This window comes from Bombus fervidus, chromosome 4, assembly GCF_041682495.2.
Source record: "Bombus fervidus isolate BK054 chromosome 4, iyBomFerv1, whole genome shotgun sequence".
Lineage (NCBI taxonomy): Eukaryota > Metazoa > Arthropoda > Insecta > Hymenoptera > Apidae > Bombus > Bombus fervidus.
Genome location: NC_091520.1, coordinates 14,982,258 through 14,998,185, shown reverse-complemented (window position 1 = coordinate 14,998,185; position 15,928 = coordinate 14,982,258). Strand labels below are relative to the sequence as shown.

At 37.8% G+C, this 15,928-nt stretch overlaps 2 protein-coding genes across 7 annotated transcripts in view; one reads left to right on the top strand and one right to left on the bottom strand.

Annotated features, from left to right (window-relative positions):
* LOC139986332 (uncharacterized) overlaps positions 1-15,928 on the bottom strand; it is a 76,907-nt gene that overhangs the window by 29,261 nt on the left and 31,718 nt on the right. The window lies entirely within an intron of this gene.
* Positions 13,734-15,928, top strand: part of LOC139986322 (matrix metalloproteinase-14-like) — a 40,278-nt gene continuing 38,083 nt past the window's right edge. For all 5 annotated transcript variants that reach the window (XM_072001553.1, XM_072001550.1, XM_072001554.1 and 2 more), the window contains exon 1: positions 13,734-14,654. In XM_072001553.1, the coding sequence (XP_071857654.1) occupies positions 14,526-14,654 (129 nt within the window). In that variant the 5' untranslated portion in view covers positions 13,734-14,525. The remainder of the gene's footprint in view (positions 14,655-15,928) is intronic.

The following is a 15,928-nucleotide window of genomic DNA, read 5'->3' as shown; positions in this document are numbered from 1 at the left end:
TATGAGAATTATTTGGAGAGTTGTTTCTTTTCCGCAATAGGTATGGTTTTAAAAGAATTATTTACGACAATTAACGTGTCTGAGAAGTCGATTTAAAACGGTTAACTTGCTAAATGCGTGAATCATCGACAATTCACTATATTTACCGGAAGAAAAATTTCCTGAAACAAAGAGACGACAAGCAGGATGACACTCTGATGAATTTGGTGTCTACACCGATACTTCTCTAATAACGACGATAATTCGTTCGTTACGTACTTACGATTACAGAAACAAATATGACAATGTTCATACCGTGTGTAATTTTCTCACATTTACGCATAGAACACGTCTTTCCAAAGAACGCGTCTCTATGCATTTTAAATGCGCAGGATTTGCATAATACACAAAAATGTACAAAAATATCCAAGATAAAACAGTCGTCATTGTATTTAAAAAACGAAATAAATCTCTATCAAAGTACCTTCATTTTCTTTGCTAATGGAAAGCTATGGAACCGATACTATAAGATAGCAATTCAAAATTATCAGAAGCCTCCGTATCTCCGTATGGATGCCGATTGGTGATTAACCAGTGATCGGTAAGGATCGATGCAACGTGATTTCAGTCCGAGTCAGTGATCGATCATTTCGTCGCAGCAGAATCGATCGTTCATCCCTTCGTCATGTTGGATTCTTCGGCGATCGACGCATCCAGATTCGACGAGTTCTCTGGATGTATCGTCGATTCAGCAAAAATAAAATCTTCCACGGGCAATGGAAAAGGAAAGAAACGGATACAGGAAAGAACTTTAAAAAAAAAAAGGAAAAATAGAGGAAAGAAAAGAACAGAAAGAAAAAGACAAGGGAGAGGAAAGAGAAGGAACGAAACTTATTGGCGTTGTGAGTCACTGGGTCGTAGTCATGGGAGACGATGCTAAAAGCTGACGCATTTTCGCCGATGCTATTCGCCGATGCAACGCGACAAGTTGCATTCTTATCGTAGAAATTCGCCATTGTAGGCCAGCGTAGATCTCGTCAACTGGATATGTTGGCCTTTGCGGATCATCCATCGCGATGCATTTCAATCGAAATGGTAATACGATGCATCCTGCAAACCTTGCGCATAATTACGCGGCCGATCCTTGCATAGGAATCATTTATTATTGGTCTGGACGAAATGTCACGATCAGGAAGGACGGAGATGACGATGATAATGAAGAGACGTTTAAATGAAGAGAGGCAAAGAAGAATAGGAAGTCGAAGAGGTGAGGAATTTTCATGAATTTTGATTGCAGTAGAGGATGAAGCTGATGCAGCTCTTTTTGTCAGAGGTTACGATCGAAGGTTCTATGGTTCTGTGGAACACAGGGGAAAACATACGTGATATTTTCTATAATATACTAAGCGATCTTCACCCTCGATCGTCGTTGTGGGTCCTAGTGACACCAACTGTCTTGAAAAGAAATATCTTTAAGATTATTTTATTCCCGATTGAAATTATTATATTTCTTTATACCTAAATCTACGTACATAATTGAAATGAAAGATTTTTGTGTCTATGTGTACGGATAAATTGATTTTTTCATATAATTGCAGTGTCATTCAAATACCGTTCTCCTTCGACATGTCAAGTAAATATCTTTTTCGAAACTTACAGCTAAAAAGAATTGTTTTGAAAACGATGTTATTCCATTTGTTGATCCGTTTTTATTAAAACATATTCTTAACGTGTTCACAACGTGTTCCCAGATATTTTCGACGCGACGTCACTGCTAGTTTTTGAACACGAGCTATGATATGAAAATTGAACAGTGTAACAGCCAATGAAACTTTCTTTTTGTATAATTTCGTCACATATGAACGAAAGTTCTATAATTTTGACGAACGGAGGTGAAAAGGTGACAAACTGTGTCTTCTGTTTTTTATCAAACAGCAATTTTTTAATCTAACGAATAATTATGCTATCGATCAATATTATCAAAATTTCTCTTTTTTTTTATGCTTGGTTTCTGTCGGATAAATTGTAAGATTCTATAATATTCGAAGATAAATACAAATCCAATTTAAATCGCTTTATATATTGTTATCTTAAATTTTTCCTTTTATTTCTTTCTTCTCTCTGTTTCTACGTATTTTTGAATCTTCCATTTTACACCGCAATCGCCACTGCGTAGAATCTCGCTCAAACTGCCTCGCAATTCTTCGAAAAACATAACAATTTCTAGCAACAATACCTCGACAGAAAACAAATAATTCATATCGTTCTTCGTCATCTTTCGCAGTTCGTACCAAACAATCCTACAGATGCAGGGCGATTCGACTTCACGTAACGAATGTAATCAGCGTGTTTTAATCGTCACCGGGCGGAATTACGTGCAACGTACACGTAACATCAGACGCAACGACACCATTTTTTCTTTTTTTTTACCGTAACGCGGAAGCAACGTGGAAATTAGACATCAAAACGAGTAAATTGATTTTTCCTTGTCGACATCAAGAGATGTGTCGCGAAAAAAGTAATCTTCCATCGAGGAATACCGTACAAGGTTCAAGACTATCAACGAGATTAGAATATCGTTTTGCCTGTTTGTATTCGCGTCGAAAGGAGAAAATTCTAATTAATTACAATTTCTTGATTCGCAACATTTTTATCGGGACTCGAGTTACAAACAAATCGCTCGATCTTGACATAACGACATGTTAATAACATGCTACAATATTTAATGACTCACGAGTAAGACATAAGAACGTAAAAAATATATCCATGCAACTTGCAAGTTACACGATTAGAATGCGGATACGCATGCAAACACGAATTTTCCAAGAACTTTTGCATTTCTCACTAAATATTACGAGTACTATACTTTGGACATTTTCTACGTTCTCACCTATAATACGTATATTTACACTAAAAATTTTAATTCGCATTCTGACAACCACTGTCACAGAGGGTTAACTTAAGCGCTGACTTAGGAATTTCCATAAAGTGAACCGTACAGTGTCTGTCGTCTGACCAATTATTTAATTGTAACAGATTTCCTGCTTTAACAGTCGCGACTGCGGACTAGATTTCTCGTTGCGATAGACGCGTGTTCGTGCGTCTCGCAGTTTCCCGATGATGCCGATGGGAAATATCTTGAGTGTGAATTTCTTGAAATAAATTTTTCTGCTTGGTACAGTTCCTACTAGGAAAACAAGATGCTGATACCGAAGGAAAATTTCGAGAGATATCTAAGATTTAGTTGCACATTGCGCACACACGGTAATTATTTTGCATCGATAACTTTTGATCCATATTTCACCGTGACTTACAACACGCTACTTTAGCTTCTCACAAATGGAAAATAGTAACCGATGACGTGATAAATCGCGTTTCTTCTGCGTTACGAAAGAAGGAGCTAAGTATAATAATTTCCGAAGGAGATTGTTTTTTTTTTTTTTAATAAGGAACAAATGACACGGAGAAGGATAGTAACTGCAGAAAAAGGTGTGAAACGAGTCTATCTCGTAACTTTGAATGGTTGTAAACATTTTACTCATATTGTAGTCTACTGCAATATATCGCGATACGGTCTAGCGTGCAGACTTTTGAAAAAAAGTTAATGAGGCTAAGTAGAGACTATCAAGCTCGTAGCGATATTGCGTTAGATTTACGTCAGCTTCGACTAAAATCGACTAAACTCTGTGCGACGATCGCACGATCTGTGTGTCTTCAATTGATACGCGAACGAAAAAGAGGGTAGTAGAATTTGGACGTTGGACGAAGCGATGGATTGTCGTCACATGATTCGAGAAAAAGTCGAATACTAACGGCGAGTCGGTCTATCTTTAATAAGAATCGTTCGAATATCCGGTCGAATCTATTTGCCTTAAAGAGGATCGTTTTCTGAGAAATGTCGAGGTTCGTTTCGAAGGGAATAGTCGACAGAAATCTAACAGTAGATTCGTGGCATCGACCTAGTCTACGCCGAACGACTCGTCTTTGTGGCAAATTAACGAGTTATGGAAATCAGTCAGCGAGAAATTATGAATTATAATGAGTACTATCTCCTGACTATTTACCGTAAGGGAATATATCCCTGTAGATCACAGTCCATTCGTCGATTAGAGCTAGCTATTTAACTTTCTACATAGGAAGATGAGCAGTAGAATCTTCTCTCTTTACGTTCATTCGTCTTTGCAATAGGAACAGTCTCGGAGAACTTGTCGAATTAATTAAATACGACGAATCTTCTGAAGGTAATAAGAAGCAAGAAGAATAGAAAAGAATTTCTGAACTATATTTCAATGCTGGAAATATATACTTAATTAAGTATATATACTTAATTAATTTCATATTTAATTCTATGCTTGAGATCGTGTCGACTTCGACATTTCCGCGTTTATCTAATCTTGCTTCCCTCTCTTATCGTTTTAAATTTCCACCAATCGCGATTCACGGAAATTATCGAATTCTTTGGCGAAAATCAGTGACCCAGAACTCGGCGAATCTATCCTGACTCGTTCGCGCGATAAATTTCGTTCAATTGGCCAGCTTATGAGTTACAAACCGACCTTCATGTCCGATGCATAATCAAATAGTGTTACTTGTTGCACGGTAGAAAAAAAAGGAAGAAACGAACGAGGGAAGCTTCCACTCGTCGATGATGGATGAATCAGCGGCTCATCCATCAACGATTATGGCATCGATTCTTCCGGTTTCGCGCGCGACTCACGAAAGGAAATTCCCCGCGCTTTCGTTTCCCCTCTCTTTCGGCGAAATTCCACCGCAATCGAGACCGCGAACGAATAAATAGTCTCATCTGTCGTGCGAAGAATAAAAATTTCGATTCTACGAGGAATTTGCTTTTTGTTTTTTTTTTTTTATTTGGTGGAAATAGAGAGGAAAATTCACGTTCCATTCATAGGATTCGAATAGTACTCGGAACGATTCCTTTTGTCATTGTACTCGAATCGTGTTCGATCATGATTTGGTTCTTTCAAACGCAATTTAGAGTACTTGAGAGTTCCTTCAGAGTGCAATCGGATACCAATACAGACGTAAAGCAATACATATGTAACATGTACGAAACAATTGGAAAGCAAGTGCAAATAAATTCGCATGTAGATTAATAGGAAGCCACCGCATTGATTGCTCAATGGTCGCACTGTGAATCACAAAGGCGATACCACAAAGGTGGTAGACTGACCGATACGTCGTATCGATTGAAACCGCGAGCAAATCGTTCGCAGAGTTTGCTACAAGAAAGGATGTTGACTCATTAAAAAGACAGACAGTCCGGTCACAGACATTCCGTGTAAACACAATGAATCAAAAAAGTTGGGCTAGCCAAATCGCATTGCCACGTACAAAATGTTCTTCTTCGCGATCGTTGTGGCTTTTTGAATATTATGTCGGCGTATATGAAGAGTCATTTTCTCAAAATTCCAGTTAAATCCTATCTCGTCGTAGGAAGTTGGGATATATTCGTGCGACTTTTCCACGCGAGTTTGAATTGTGAAAAATCAGCGTGAACAAACACATAGATTTACCATTGGAATGGAGGCTCGAAGATGCGATTTACTTCATCTGGATAATTTTTATAAAGCACGATTCAACGTGATCGAATAGAATTCAAATCGTGCGATCCTTATAGTCGACGTTAAGGATTCCTTTACAGACTACTCTACTCTTTCGCGATGCTGTCGTAGACGGACCCGGCTTTGAGCTAATCTATCATCTACATATGTATATCTTCGTTCTTTCTTAATGGGACCAGTTGCAACATTTTTCATCCTTAAAAGGAATCTACCACCTTCGTTTCATCGAGTTTGGCTTGTCACGCGATAACCTTGACCAAGACGTAAAAAAAGCAGAAAGGAAGCGACAAAGGAGGGCTGAGTCGACAGCATCGATAGACGATTAGAATTAGACGGTGACAATGGAATGAGAAAGCAAACAGTCGGTTGACCAGATGATTTCTTAGGCGCGGCCAACTGACTCCTTTCACGGACCCCTTGATGATCGAGATGTTCTTTTATTTCTCACAAATTCCTCGCAGCTAGAGCGCGCGCTCTAAGAAAGAAAGAATATCTTCCGTGGAAGTGTTCTATGCGATTGGGAATTTTCCTGCGCGAACGTTCTTCTAGTGTTTTTAGTTCGCCTGCGAACATTTGCAAATATTTTCTAAATTATTTATATCATAGCGATCCTGTTCGAGATTTTTCCACATATTCCGTGGAAAGTTCAATACAAAACGTACTTTGCTTGGTAATAACGTATTGATTGTTATTTACAGGGTAAAATTACGAAAACGAAGGTAAAACTTGGCTCGAAAGAAAATATCTTGTTCGCCGTAAAGTGGCGAAATAATAACAAGTATATTGCAATGATCGCTCGACACGATCAAACGAGAACAAAACGAACCGTTTCACCGTGCATTTCTTCGCAAGAGCAGACTAACGAGCGTAGATTTCATCTAGAAGTAGCGATAAACCAGTTGTATTCACATCTTTTACCCGGCAAAGTATTTACGATACGACGGGGTGAATTGCAACCGCTTCATGCTCGAATTCAATTTTTCATTTGCGAACGCAGTTAACGATAGATACGCGAGATAATTATCAAGAGAAATGTTCTCGGAATTTCACAATCTAAATGAATTGATCACTCGAAGCTCAGAACTTGGTAATCTTTCATTTTTTCTCTTTTTTTTTTTTTTTCTTTATCACAGCCACGCGTGACTTCTCCGAATGCTGGCCGGACAAAAAGAGATTCACAGCTGTCCCGTGCAAGGAACGAATAAGAGAGGAGGTGGAAAAAGTAAAGTGATTTCACGAGAAACGTATTCAAAATCTACGAAAGTATCTGAGACTCGACGAAGAAATGAAGAATCGTGGCGCCTGGGCACGTGCCGGCGCATCGGCAACACGATAAAACCACCATAATAAATTCCTCCGTGCAACTTATCGGTTCTTTAGAAACACACTGATTTCTCGCTACGGTGTGAATCAAACTGAATAATCGAACGAAACAAAGGATCGTGAACATTATTCGTAATGTTATCGCTAAATCCTCGAGTGAATTTCAAGTGCATTGTTGATTGATTTTTTAATTAAGTTAATTGGGCATTTGCATTTGCGGTTTATTTGACGTATAGTTGCTGCGAATAATTATAAGCTCGAACCAATTCTCGCCATTATTTCTTTAAGAAACTTCTGATGAAAGCCACCGATCGTAGCTGAATATGTTAAACGAAATTGTCTTTATAAATTAAGATTGAACATTGTAGAATGTCGGAAGACGTTACATGGCGAACTATTGCCTTTCATAACCGAAAAGACAATTTTTCAACGAGACAACGCTATTGTGCTAATGAATTATTACGATGACTAGCTGCGAGAAATTCTAGCAAGAAAAATTTACGATCAAGAGAGGCTACCTATAGAAAACGTGGTTGAATTTGAAGAAATAGTAAAATCTACGTGGGCGGATATTCCAAACGAAACTATAAATCAATTAGTGGATAGCGTACCTAATAGATTAACAGAAGTAATCAAGAGAAATCACTAAATATCGAATGAAAACGTAAGAAAATTAATATTGAATTTATCTTTTTTTTTTTTTTCACAGAAAAACAGAACTTTAAGAGAAAATTTAGTTTCGCCCCGACTGTAACAGAAGAAAATATCATAAATTACAAGATTTTGTCAATTTTTATTGTAATGTTATGAAAAATAAGCTGTTGAACTTATAATTTATTCGCGCCACTGTATATATTAGAACTTACGTTATACGTCAATTTTTAATAAAACGTGATCGTTCGTAATTGAATTATTATTTGAATTTTACGTATTACACGTATGTTACTAGGTTCCCTTTAAAAGCAAGTCTTAGAATTCGCAGAAACCGATTCACCCCCTAATTTCCATGGCCTGGTTGGGTCTTTGTGCGTGGAACTTTTTTCTGCAAGACGTTCCAGATAGGATTACAAACTCGATTCTGCTGCATTTAAATAGGCTTAGGACCAAATTAATGCAAATGCATTCCAAACTGGCGATGCTATCTTCGGGTCAGCCACAGGGTCAGGAAAAAAGAGGCGCACGTCCTTTTCCTCTTTCGGTCGAAATAAAACCGCGAGGAACCATCATCTTTAGCCATCGTCTTTGTTTCTCTTTCCAACCTCCGATAGCTCCCCTATTTTCATTCAAAATAGCCCTCTTCTTTCGGTTTTCGTTAATTCGTATTTCACTCACGTATATCTCAAATGGAAAGACTTTCATTCATAGTCGAGTAGAAGCGGTCCGACCTGGTTTTGTTTTCCAAAAATCGAACATCAAGAGACGGAGCTGTGGGCAATTTTGTTTCGATAAAGCGTGCATTGGTAACTTTATTGTTGAAATATGGGACTCGCGTGTCCTACGCGCGTGTGTTTTCTTTACCTTTCATTTGCGCGAACGAAATATCAATCTTTTAATTTGCTATTTTTTAACGACTTGTAATACCTATAAGTAATTAATTGCACCAAAGCAAAAGATTGATTTTGAGAAGCTTTTCCGACGTAGATAGCATAAGATCGAACCTATTATATAAATAGGTTACGTATAAAATAAATAGAATTAATAGGAATTAAAACATTCTAACGTTAACGAGTAAGTTAATTTTTATCGCAGTACCGTACGTATCATTCGAAACAAATATTTGTTAGACAATCTACCGATAATTATAAAAATGTTATCTTTTACGATTCGTCGTATTGCACTTCCACAATTCCTCTTATAATTTGTTTAAAAAAATATAGAACGGAAAACGGTTCGATAACTCGTTATATCGGTATTATCGTTATGAGAAGAGTCATCTCGTTTGTCTTGAATACATTCCATCGTGTTTCCAGAAAGAAAGGAAAATAAGGCAACATTTTTCTTATATCGAACAGTTCCATGAAATTATCTTTAGAAAAGAAAACAGCACGTATAATAAATATACTGATAAGTCACAGCAGGTATGGTAATCAATTTTACGCGAATAACAGCCTTCTTAAAATTAATTTAGTCGATAGATAATCGACAATAATTCGCAATTTTATCACGTGTGAAATATATACAGAAAAATTCTTTCCTCTCGTACCAATCTTCAAATCATTATCTTCAAGTAGCGAATATTTCCTATGATATTCTTTTATTATATTATGGAAAGTTTTTCGCTAATATGAATTTTATCTAGTCAAAGTCGAACGTCATTACGTTCATTATCATAATGTTCCGAGATGAGTCATCGAATGACTAAACATAACTTTTAACCAACAAGACGAATAGGTTCCTTTGATCAGTTGACATAAAATTTATATCTGTCGCAATTATTTCATTATTGTTTTACATCTTTTCGATTGAATTACTTCTAACACCATAATCATTTATTCTAATCCTTTTCTTCCTAATTGACACGCTTGTTATTAACTTGATTACCCTGGTGGTTATAATTTATAGCATAATTTTGAACTTCGCTACAAATAACAATTTAACGAATGAAATTATCTTTCCTAGCAAAATGGTATCTAGTTTAACAATTTTCTTCGTTGAAGTTCGACATTTCTCACTCGAACTGAACTCTTTCCCCCAACGTCAATTTCCCTCGAAATAATTTTAATAAATTGAAATAATTTTAATTTATGACATACCAATTCCTAATATAAAACGCCGCTGATCGTTGCTTCTAATCGTCGTAATCACCATTAACTTATACAATCTGGAAAAAATTAACGTACACCATTACCACGAATCGACTGATATTCGAATTAAATCGAATTCGTCTAGCGATTAGTCACTTTGGCTCATTTGCATTCGAAAATCGTGCAAGAAACCCGACTCAGAATCGAGTCTTGCGGTCGTCGGCTCGACAGAAGAAATTCTTGGGAATAGAAGGAGTCTCGAAATCCTGGGTGATTCACAGACTCAACCTGGGTGAGTGTATCGCGTGACCCCATAGGGTGGATACTTCCTCGATCAGACGCAGCAACGAAATTCGCGCAGGATTCATCGGCGTCCATTGTTCGTATCTTCGAATAATGAAATTCGATTGCTCTTTGTTTCGCTCTACGTACGATTATTATACACTCTTCAAAGTACAAGGTCTCTTTAAGTGTTTGATTGAGAATGGAATATGTTCTCTCTTTTATCGTGCGATCGTCGATGAAAATTCAAAGTATCGTGAGACGATTCGATGCAAACAGCGCAGATGAAAAAAAAACAGAAGAAGTAAAACGAAGGTACCTGACCGTTTTCTCTGTATCTGACGACAGCAGTTTGGCGATTTTAATGTTAGAAAAAAAAAAATGACAAGTACACGCTGCGCGCCGATATTCCTCGGCAGCAAACGCTTCGATGCAAACAGCGCAAATGAAAAAAAAAAAGGAAGAAGTAAAACGAAGGTACCTGACCGTTTTCTCTGTATCTGACGACAGCAGTTTGGCAATTTTAATGTTAGAAAAAAAAATGACAAGTACACGCTGCGCACCGATATTCCTCGGCAGCAGACGCTTCGATGCAAGCAGCGCAGATGAAAAAAAAAAGGAAGAAGTAGAACGAAGGTACCTGACCGTTTTCTCTGTATCTAACGACAGCAGTTTGGCAATTTTAATGTTAGAAAAAAAAATGACAAGTACAGGCTGTGCGCCGATATTCCTCGGCAGCTTAGGTCTACGAAGAATTGTTCGAAGAACGGTTGATCGTCTCGATCGAAAAGTCGTGGGCATCGATATTGAAATCGGCATCGAGGTTCTAAAAAAAACAGGTTTTCGAAAGTACGCTCGCCGGGAAGAAGGAATGTTTTGCGTGGAAGATTACGCGACGAAGCAAAATCGTGGTCGTTCGACTGGAATTACAACAACTCCGCGTTTCACAAGGTCCGTGCAAATTGTATTTATTGTCTTCGATCCTGTACGAAAGAAGCGTGTAAGCAGAGTAAATAGAAAAACGAGGAAGGAAAGAAGCGAGATTCGGAAGATCTCGTAAGTCTGAGGAAACCGAATCGAGGGGAAAAATTGAAAAGCGAACGCGCGTGTGAGTACCGTAAATCACAATGTTTTCCTGGCAAATTATTTTCAGAAACGTTTCTGCTATTTCGGCATCGTCGGATCATTTATTCATGACCACGATGTGCGTAACGCACGTGTGGCATTGCTAGATGCACTGACGGAAGAGACGACGTAAGGTTTTAAGGAAATTGTACGTTCCGTAGGGCTACGACGATCTTCGAATCGCCGTATTATTTCGCGAGTGTTGTTGTTTACGAACTTTCGAATTTATATCGAACTTATTATTACGAGGATATCAGCAGAGAAATAATCGACGAACCGTGACAGCAACGCTAATAACAGTGTCTCACTGACGTAATACGAACGATCGTAGATCAGATTCCTCTCGAAGATTTGTATCTCAAGAGAGGAGTAACGTGTTTACAGTTAAACTTCGTTTCTTGGAAATATTTGTGGATATCATTAACGAAGTGACTTGTTTCCAAATATATTTACGGCAAAGAAACAGCATAAACTTGATCGTGAAACTTGAAGCAAATTAAAAATATAGTTTAAAAAGCTTAAAAATTAACTTGACGAGATGAACCTAAATATTCAAGCAAAACAGACGCACGCGTAACAGCAATAACAAAACTGGTATAAACTGACAAACTGCTGAGAGATTTACGTGATCAAAGGATTATATCAGAGACTACACGGTAGTTACGGAGTAAAGGAGGAACAAAGGATAATCGAGTAACGCGATTGCGGGTGGAAAATCGTTTTTCTTTCGTGTCGTGACAAAAATCAGGATACAATGGTGTGTGCCTCGTGCTATTGTGGAAATACGGAAATACGTATCGCCGAGGAAACTACGATCGATGAAGATAAAAATCGAGATAAAATAGATAAAGTAAAACCTATACAAACTAGAAACTACTTCAAACTATATGCTGATGCGTGTATTTATTGCAATAAAATGTTGGCTAATCATATATATATATATATATGGAATTTAATTGTTTGTATCAATTACTGGTATTATATAAATTATCGTAAAAATTGGAATTTTTAATAAAATCTAAATCAACGTGAGAAACTTGAACGCAAAACTTATCAAAGTTGCCGGGTCTTTCGTTTTAACGAGCACGGGTGAATCAGACGTTTCGCGTACGCTTTTATTTTGAAGGCATTTCCGGTCAGAAGAATGCAACTGCATGCCTCTCAAGATATTTCTATTCACATATGAAAAGAATTAGTGGCGTTTGAATAGCTAATGTCGTTTCGTTTAAGAATTTATCGAATAAAGTACAAAGCAAAAGTAAAACATTTCTATTATTGGTAATGTAGAGGAATCATTGCAATTTCTAGACTGCAAATTTTTATGTAATTACAGAAAATCTATGCTCGTTACAATTTCTAATGGATATAATTAATTTCTATTTAGAAATTATTCCATTTTTTTTTTTTTTAGTTCGCAAAAATATGACATTGTGCAAATGTCCGCAGTATAATAATTGGGAAATGTAATTTGAAATCTGGCTGTGTCCATTCTAGATCAATTTGATTATATTTATAGATTTTAGTTGAAACATATAACATATAACAAAACATATAGTACTATACATAGTACACAATAATCATAACATTAATTGGAATTATTATATAAAAATTAGAGGGAACCATTTTTATAATAATTGAAATACTAATGGTAAATTATCGTACATAGCGATATTTAATAATGATCTTTGGATATGACCGCTTTTTCTAGCAAAACACTTTAATGAAAACTTGGTAATCGATTCGAGCACTCCAACCATCGTCAATTCCACGCGTGTAAAATCCCACGTTGAACCCTGACCCAGCGTAAACTCGACATCGCGGTTTGATATCAATCAGTTTCGATCGTAGAATATTTCCTAGCCACTCCTCTATTCCTATAAACGCCGATCGTGCGTGCCCATTACACAGATGTTTCCAACTATGCTACAACACCTATCGTTTCTCCTATCATCCAGCAAACCTATCCTTTTATCTACCCTTTTTTCTCCCTATCTCGCCATTACTATATTGTCATAAGAAATTTATTAAAAATCAAGCTAATGCGATCGAATCAGCGAAAGGAAGAACAATACGTACAGCGCCAACGCGAAATATGTATATTGAAAATCAAGCCAACCCAAGGCACAGTTCAATCCAAGACAAAACAAGAACGATACGTGGATTGATAGCGAATCAGGAGGCAAATATATACGGCTACAAAAGGCTACAAAGATTATTTGAGCACGTGCATATATTACAACGATGCGTTGTCTCTCAAATTTGATATGCATCGTATCTTGTACTCGTACGAAAGTGCCACTAAAAACGATACGAGATCTATAATATAGAAATCTGTAATAAATACGGTTGCATTCGAATACTTCTTGCAACGTACTAAAAAGCAATCGACGAAAGAAACGGAGCACGATACGTCGAATAAACCGAGAGTCAAATATATTGAAAATCAAAGCACAGCTGTTGAATCTACGACAGAAAGAGCGCGATACGTCGATCGACGATGAACGAAGAATGAACTGTACCGAAAATCAGGCGAATCTGATGCACAGCTGAAATGCACGACAGAAGGAGCGCGGTACGTCGATTGACAGTGAACCAAGAGGCAAAGCACACTCGCGTAGCATTGTACGCTGCCGCTGGCGTTGATGGTGGTAGTCACGAGCCGCGTGGTGGGAGGCCTCAATAAAAGTCAGTGGCAGACTGATTGTAATTCAGAGTGGCGGTAGACTTCGGTACCAGTTCCCCGTACGGTCGCGTCCTTTCTCCGTGCCTCTTCTTCTCTTTTCGTTCTTCTTCGTTCTTGCGTGCGGTCCTTGGTGATTTTTCAAAAAGATTTTCTTCTCTTCCTCGATATCAATCTCGTCACCGATACGCGTACAAGAAGAAGTACAGCTCGAACGAGAACTTGGAGTCGATCGTCGATGATCATAGGCCCCAGATCAACGCGACAGACGCGAGAAACCGAGGAGACGTTGCTCGACCACGTTCGACGAGGTGCGTGCCTCTACGAAAACTCGCGAGACTTCGTAAAGAGTATCCGGCGAGCTACCTGCTTGGGAAACACACGAGATCGATAGTGTCGTGGCAACGACGTTTTAGACTGACCCTGCTGGCGAGTTGTTCCAACCTGGAATAACTCGATCCTGCACGTTTTCCCACCAGGACAACTCATTTTCGATAATATTCATGCTCGTCACGGGCAACCGAGTGGCAATCGAGCGAAACTGGAATTGTTTTTGGGAAGAAGAACGATACTTCGAAGAGGAAGATCGGAGATTTTGAAGGATCGAAAAGACACGTGGATCATTGGTCGCGTCATCTTGCGATCAGCTGAGGCATAGACGACCAACGAACGCGTGCGTGTAGTCAGTGACACCGGGGTGAAGGGACATTTATCTTGGTCTTTGTGAGATTCACGGTGATCGCCTGGAGCCTGAAGAAATTTTGACAGAGGAATTTTCAAAGTTTGCAAGTTACTGGACGAAGCATCAGAATGGCCAGGTGGAATCGTATGTTCGGATGGGAAAGGTGTGTCGGAAGTGTCCTTTTGGCGACTCTATTCGCCGTTTCGCACGTTAAATCCGAGGAACAGAAGTCGACTGTATCGCAGACTGCGGCTATGGTAAGCGTTCGAGCAAAATCTTTTTGAATTTCGATCATTGGAAAATACTTTGTAGACAAACCTGACAAGTGTATTTTGTCGATCGCAATGTCAATTTCATTTTGTAGTCACAATATTCGTTTATTCCTATGCTAAGTAGGCTAATTGCGATTCCGATAATACCAACTCTTTCGAAAAGATACTGTCAAGTACGACACAAGTTAGAAAGAATGATAGACATATTTGAGTATCAATAATTAATCAAGCACACCTAGTATTCTGGCAGAATGGTAGTAATCGATCAAAAAACGTTGTTCGGTCGAAATATACTTATGAATCTTAAAAAACATTAGCAACCATCTGAGAAAAAAATTAATCACCTGAAACGTAGTATTATTCGATAAAAAAGTAACACAGTGGAATAGTACGATTTTAATTTCTCATTCGAATCGATCAATTTTCAAAATAGTCAATTTTATTTCTATAAATTCTATAATAGTTGGACAGAAATCTCTCGGTGTAGAGTGTCGTAAATAATGTAGCGTTATAAGAATTTACCAAAATCTAGCATTTACGCGAGTATGGTAAAAAGTTCCAACGAATTGAATCGAAACGGACAACAATGGACATCGATGAGTAAAATTACGTTGTGCAATCATTCGCTTCTCGTGTGGTGTGCACCGTGCGGTCGGAAGTATTTTCATGGTTCTTCCTGGAAAATGAAACGTTTCGAGCGAACGCAACAAGTTCCAACGGTCGGAGACTGTACAGAGGGAAATACCTGCATAGAAACGGTTAATCGTACGGGAAAATTGATTCGCGCGAAATCTATCACACGCGTGCTATATGTGTGTGTCATACGTGAATGAGTAATGGTACACGTTTTCTTTTGACAACGCGAATAACATTCCAGAGGAAACGTTTATCTCTATGACACTGATATACGGATTACCAGGCATATCGCGAGTATGACACCAGCTCGATCTATAAAACAATCTTTCCTACATTTTACTAGTAATTAGAATCGAAGGACGGTACTTCATTGCTAATTTCTATCTTCCTCTTCTTTCCATTAGATGGATTAGATAAATTGTCGTTATTATTAGTGTTTAACTTTGTTTTGAAAATAAATTATTTAACGATATTAATATCGAATTTTATTCCGTTTGCATCGTCGGTATTAACTTCACATTAGTTGTTGGTAAAAATTATCGTTTGAATATTATAAGTTAATGTTAAATTTTATTCCAACTTCATATTACTCTTGTTATTAGTATTGAATTTCATTTTATTGT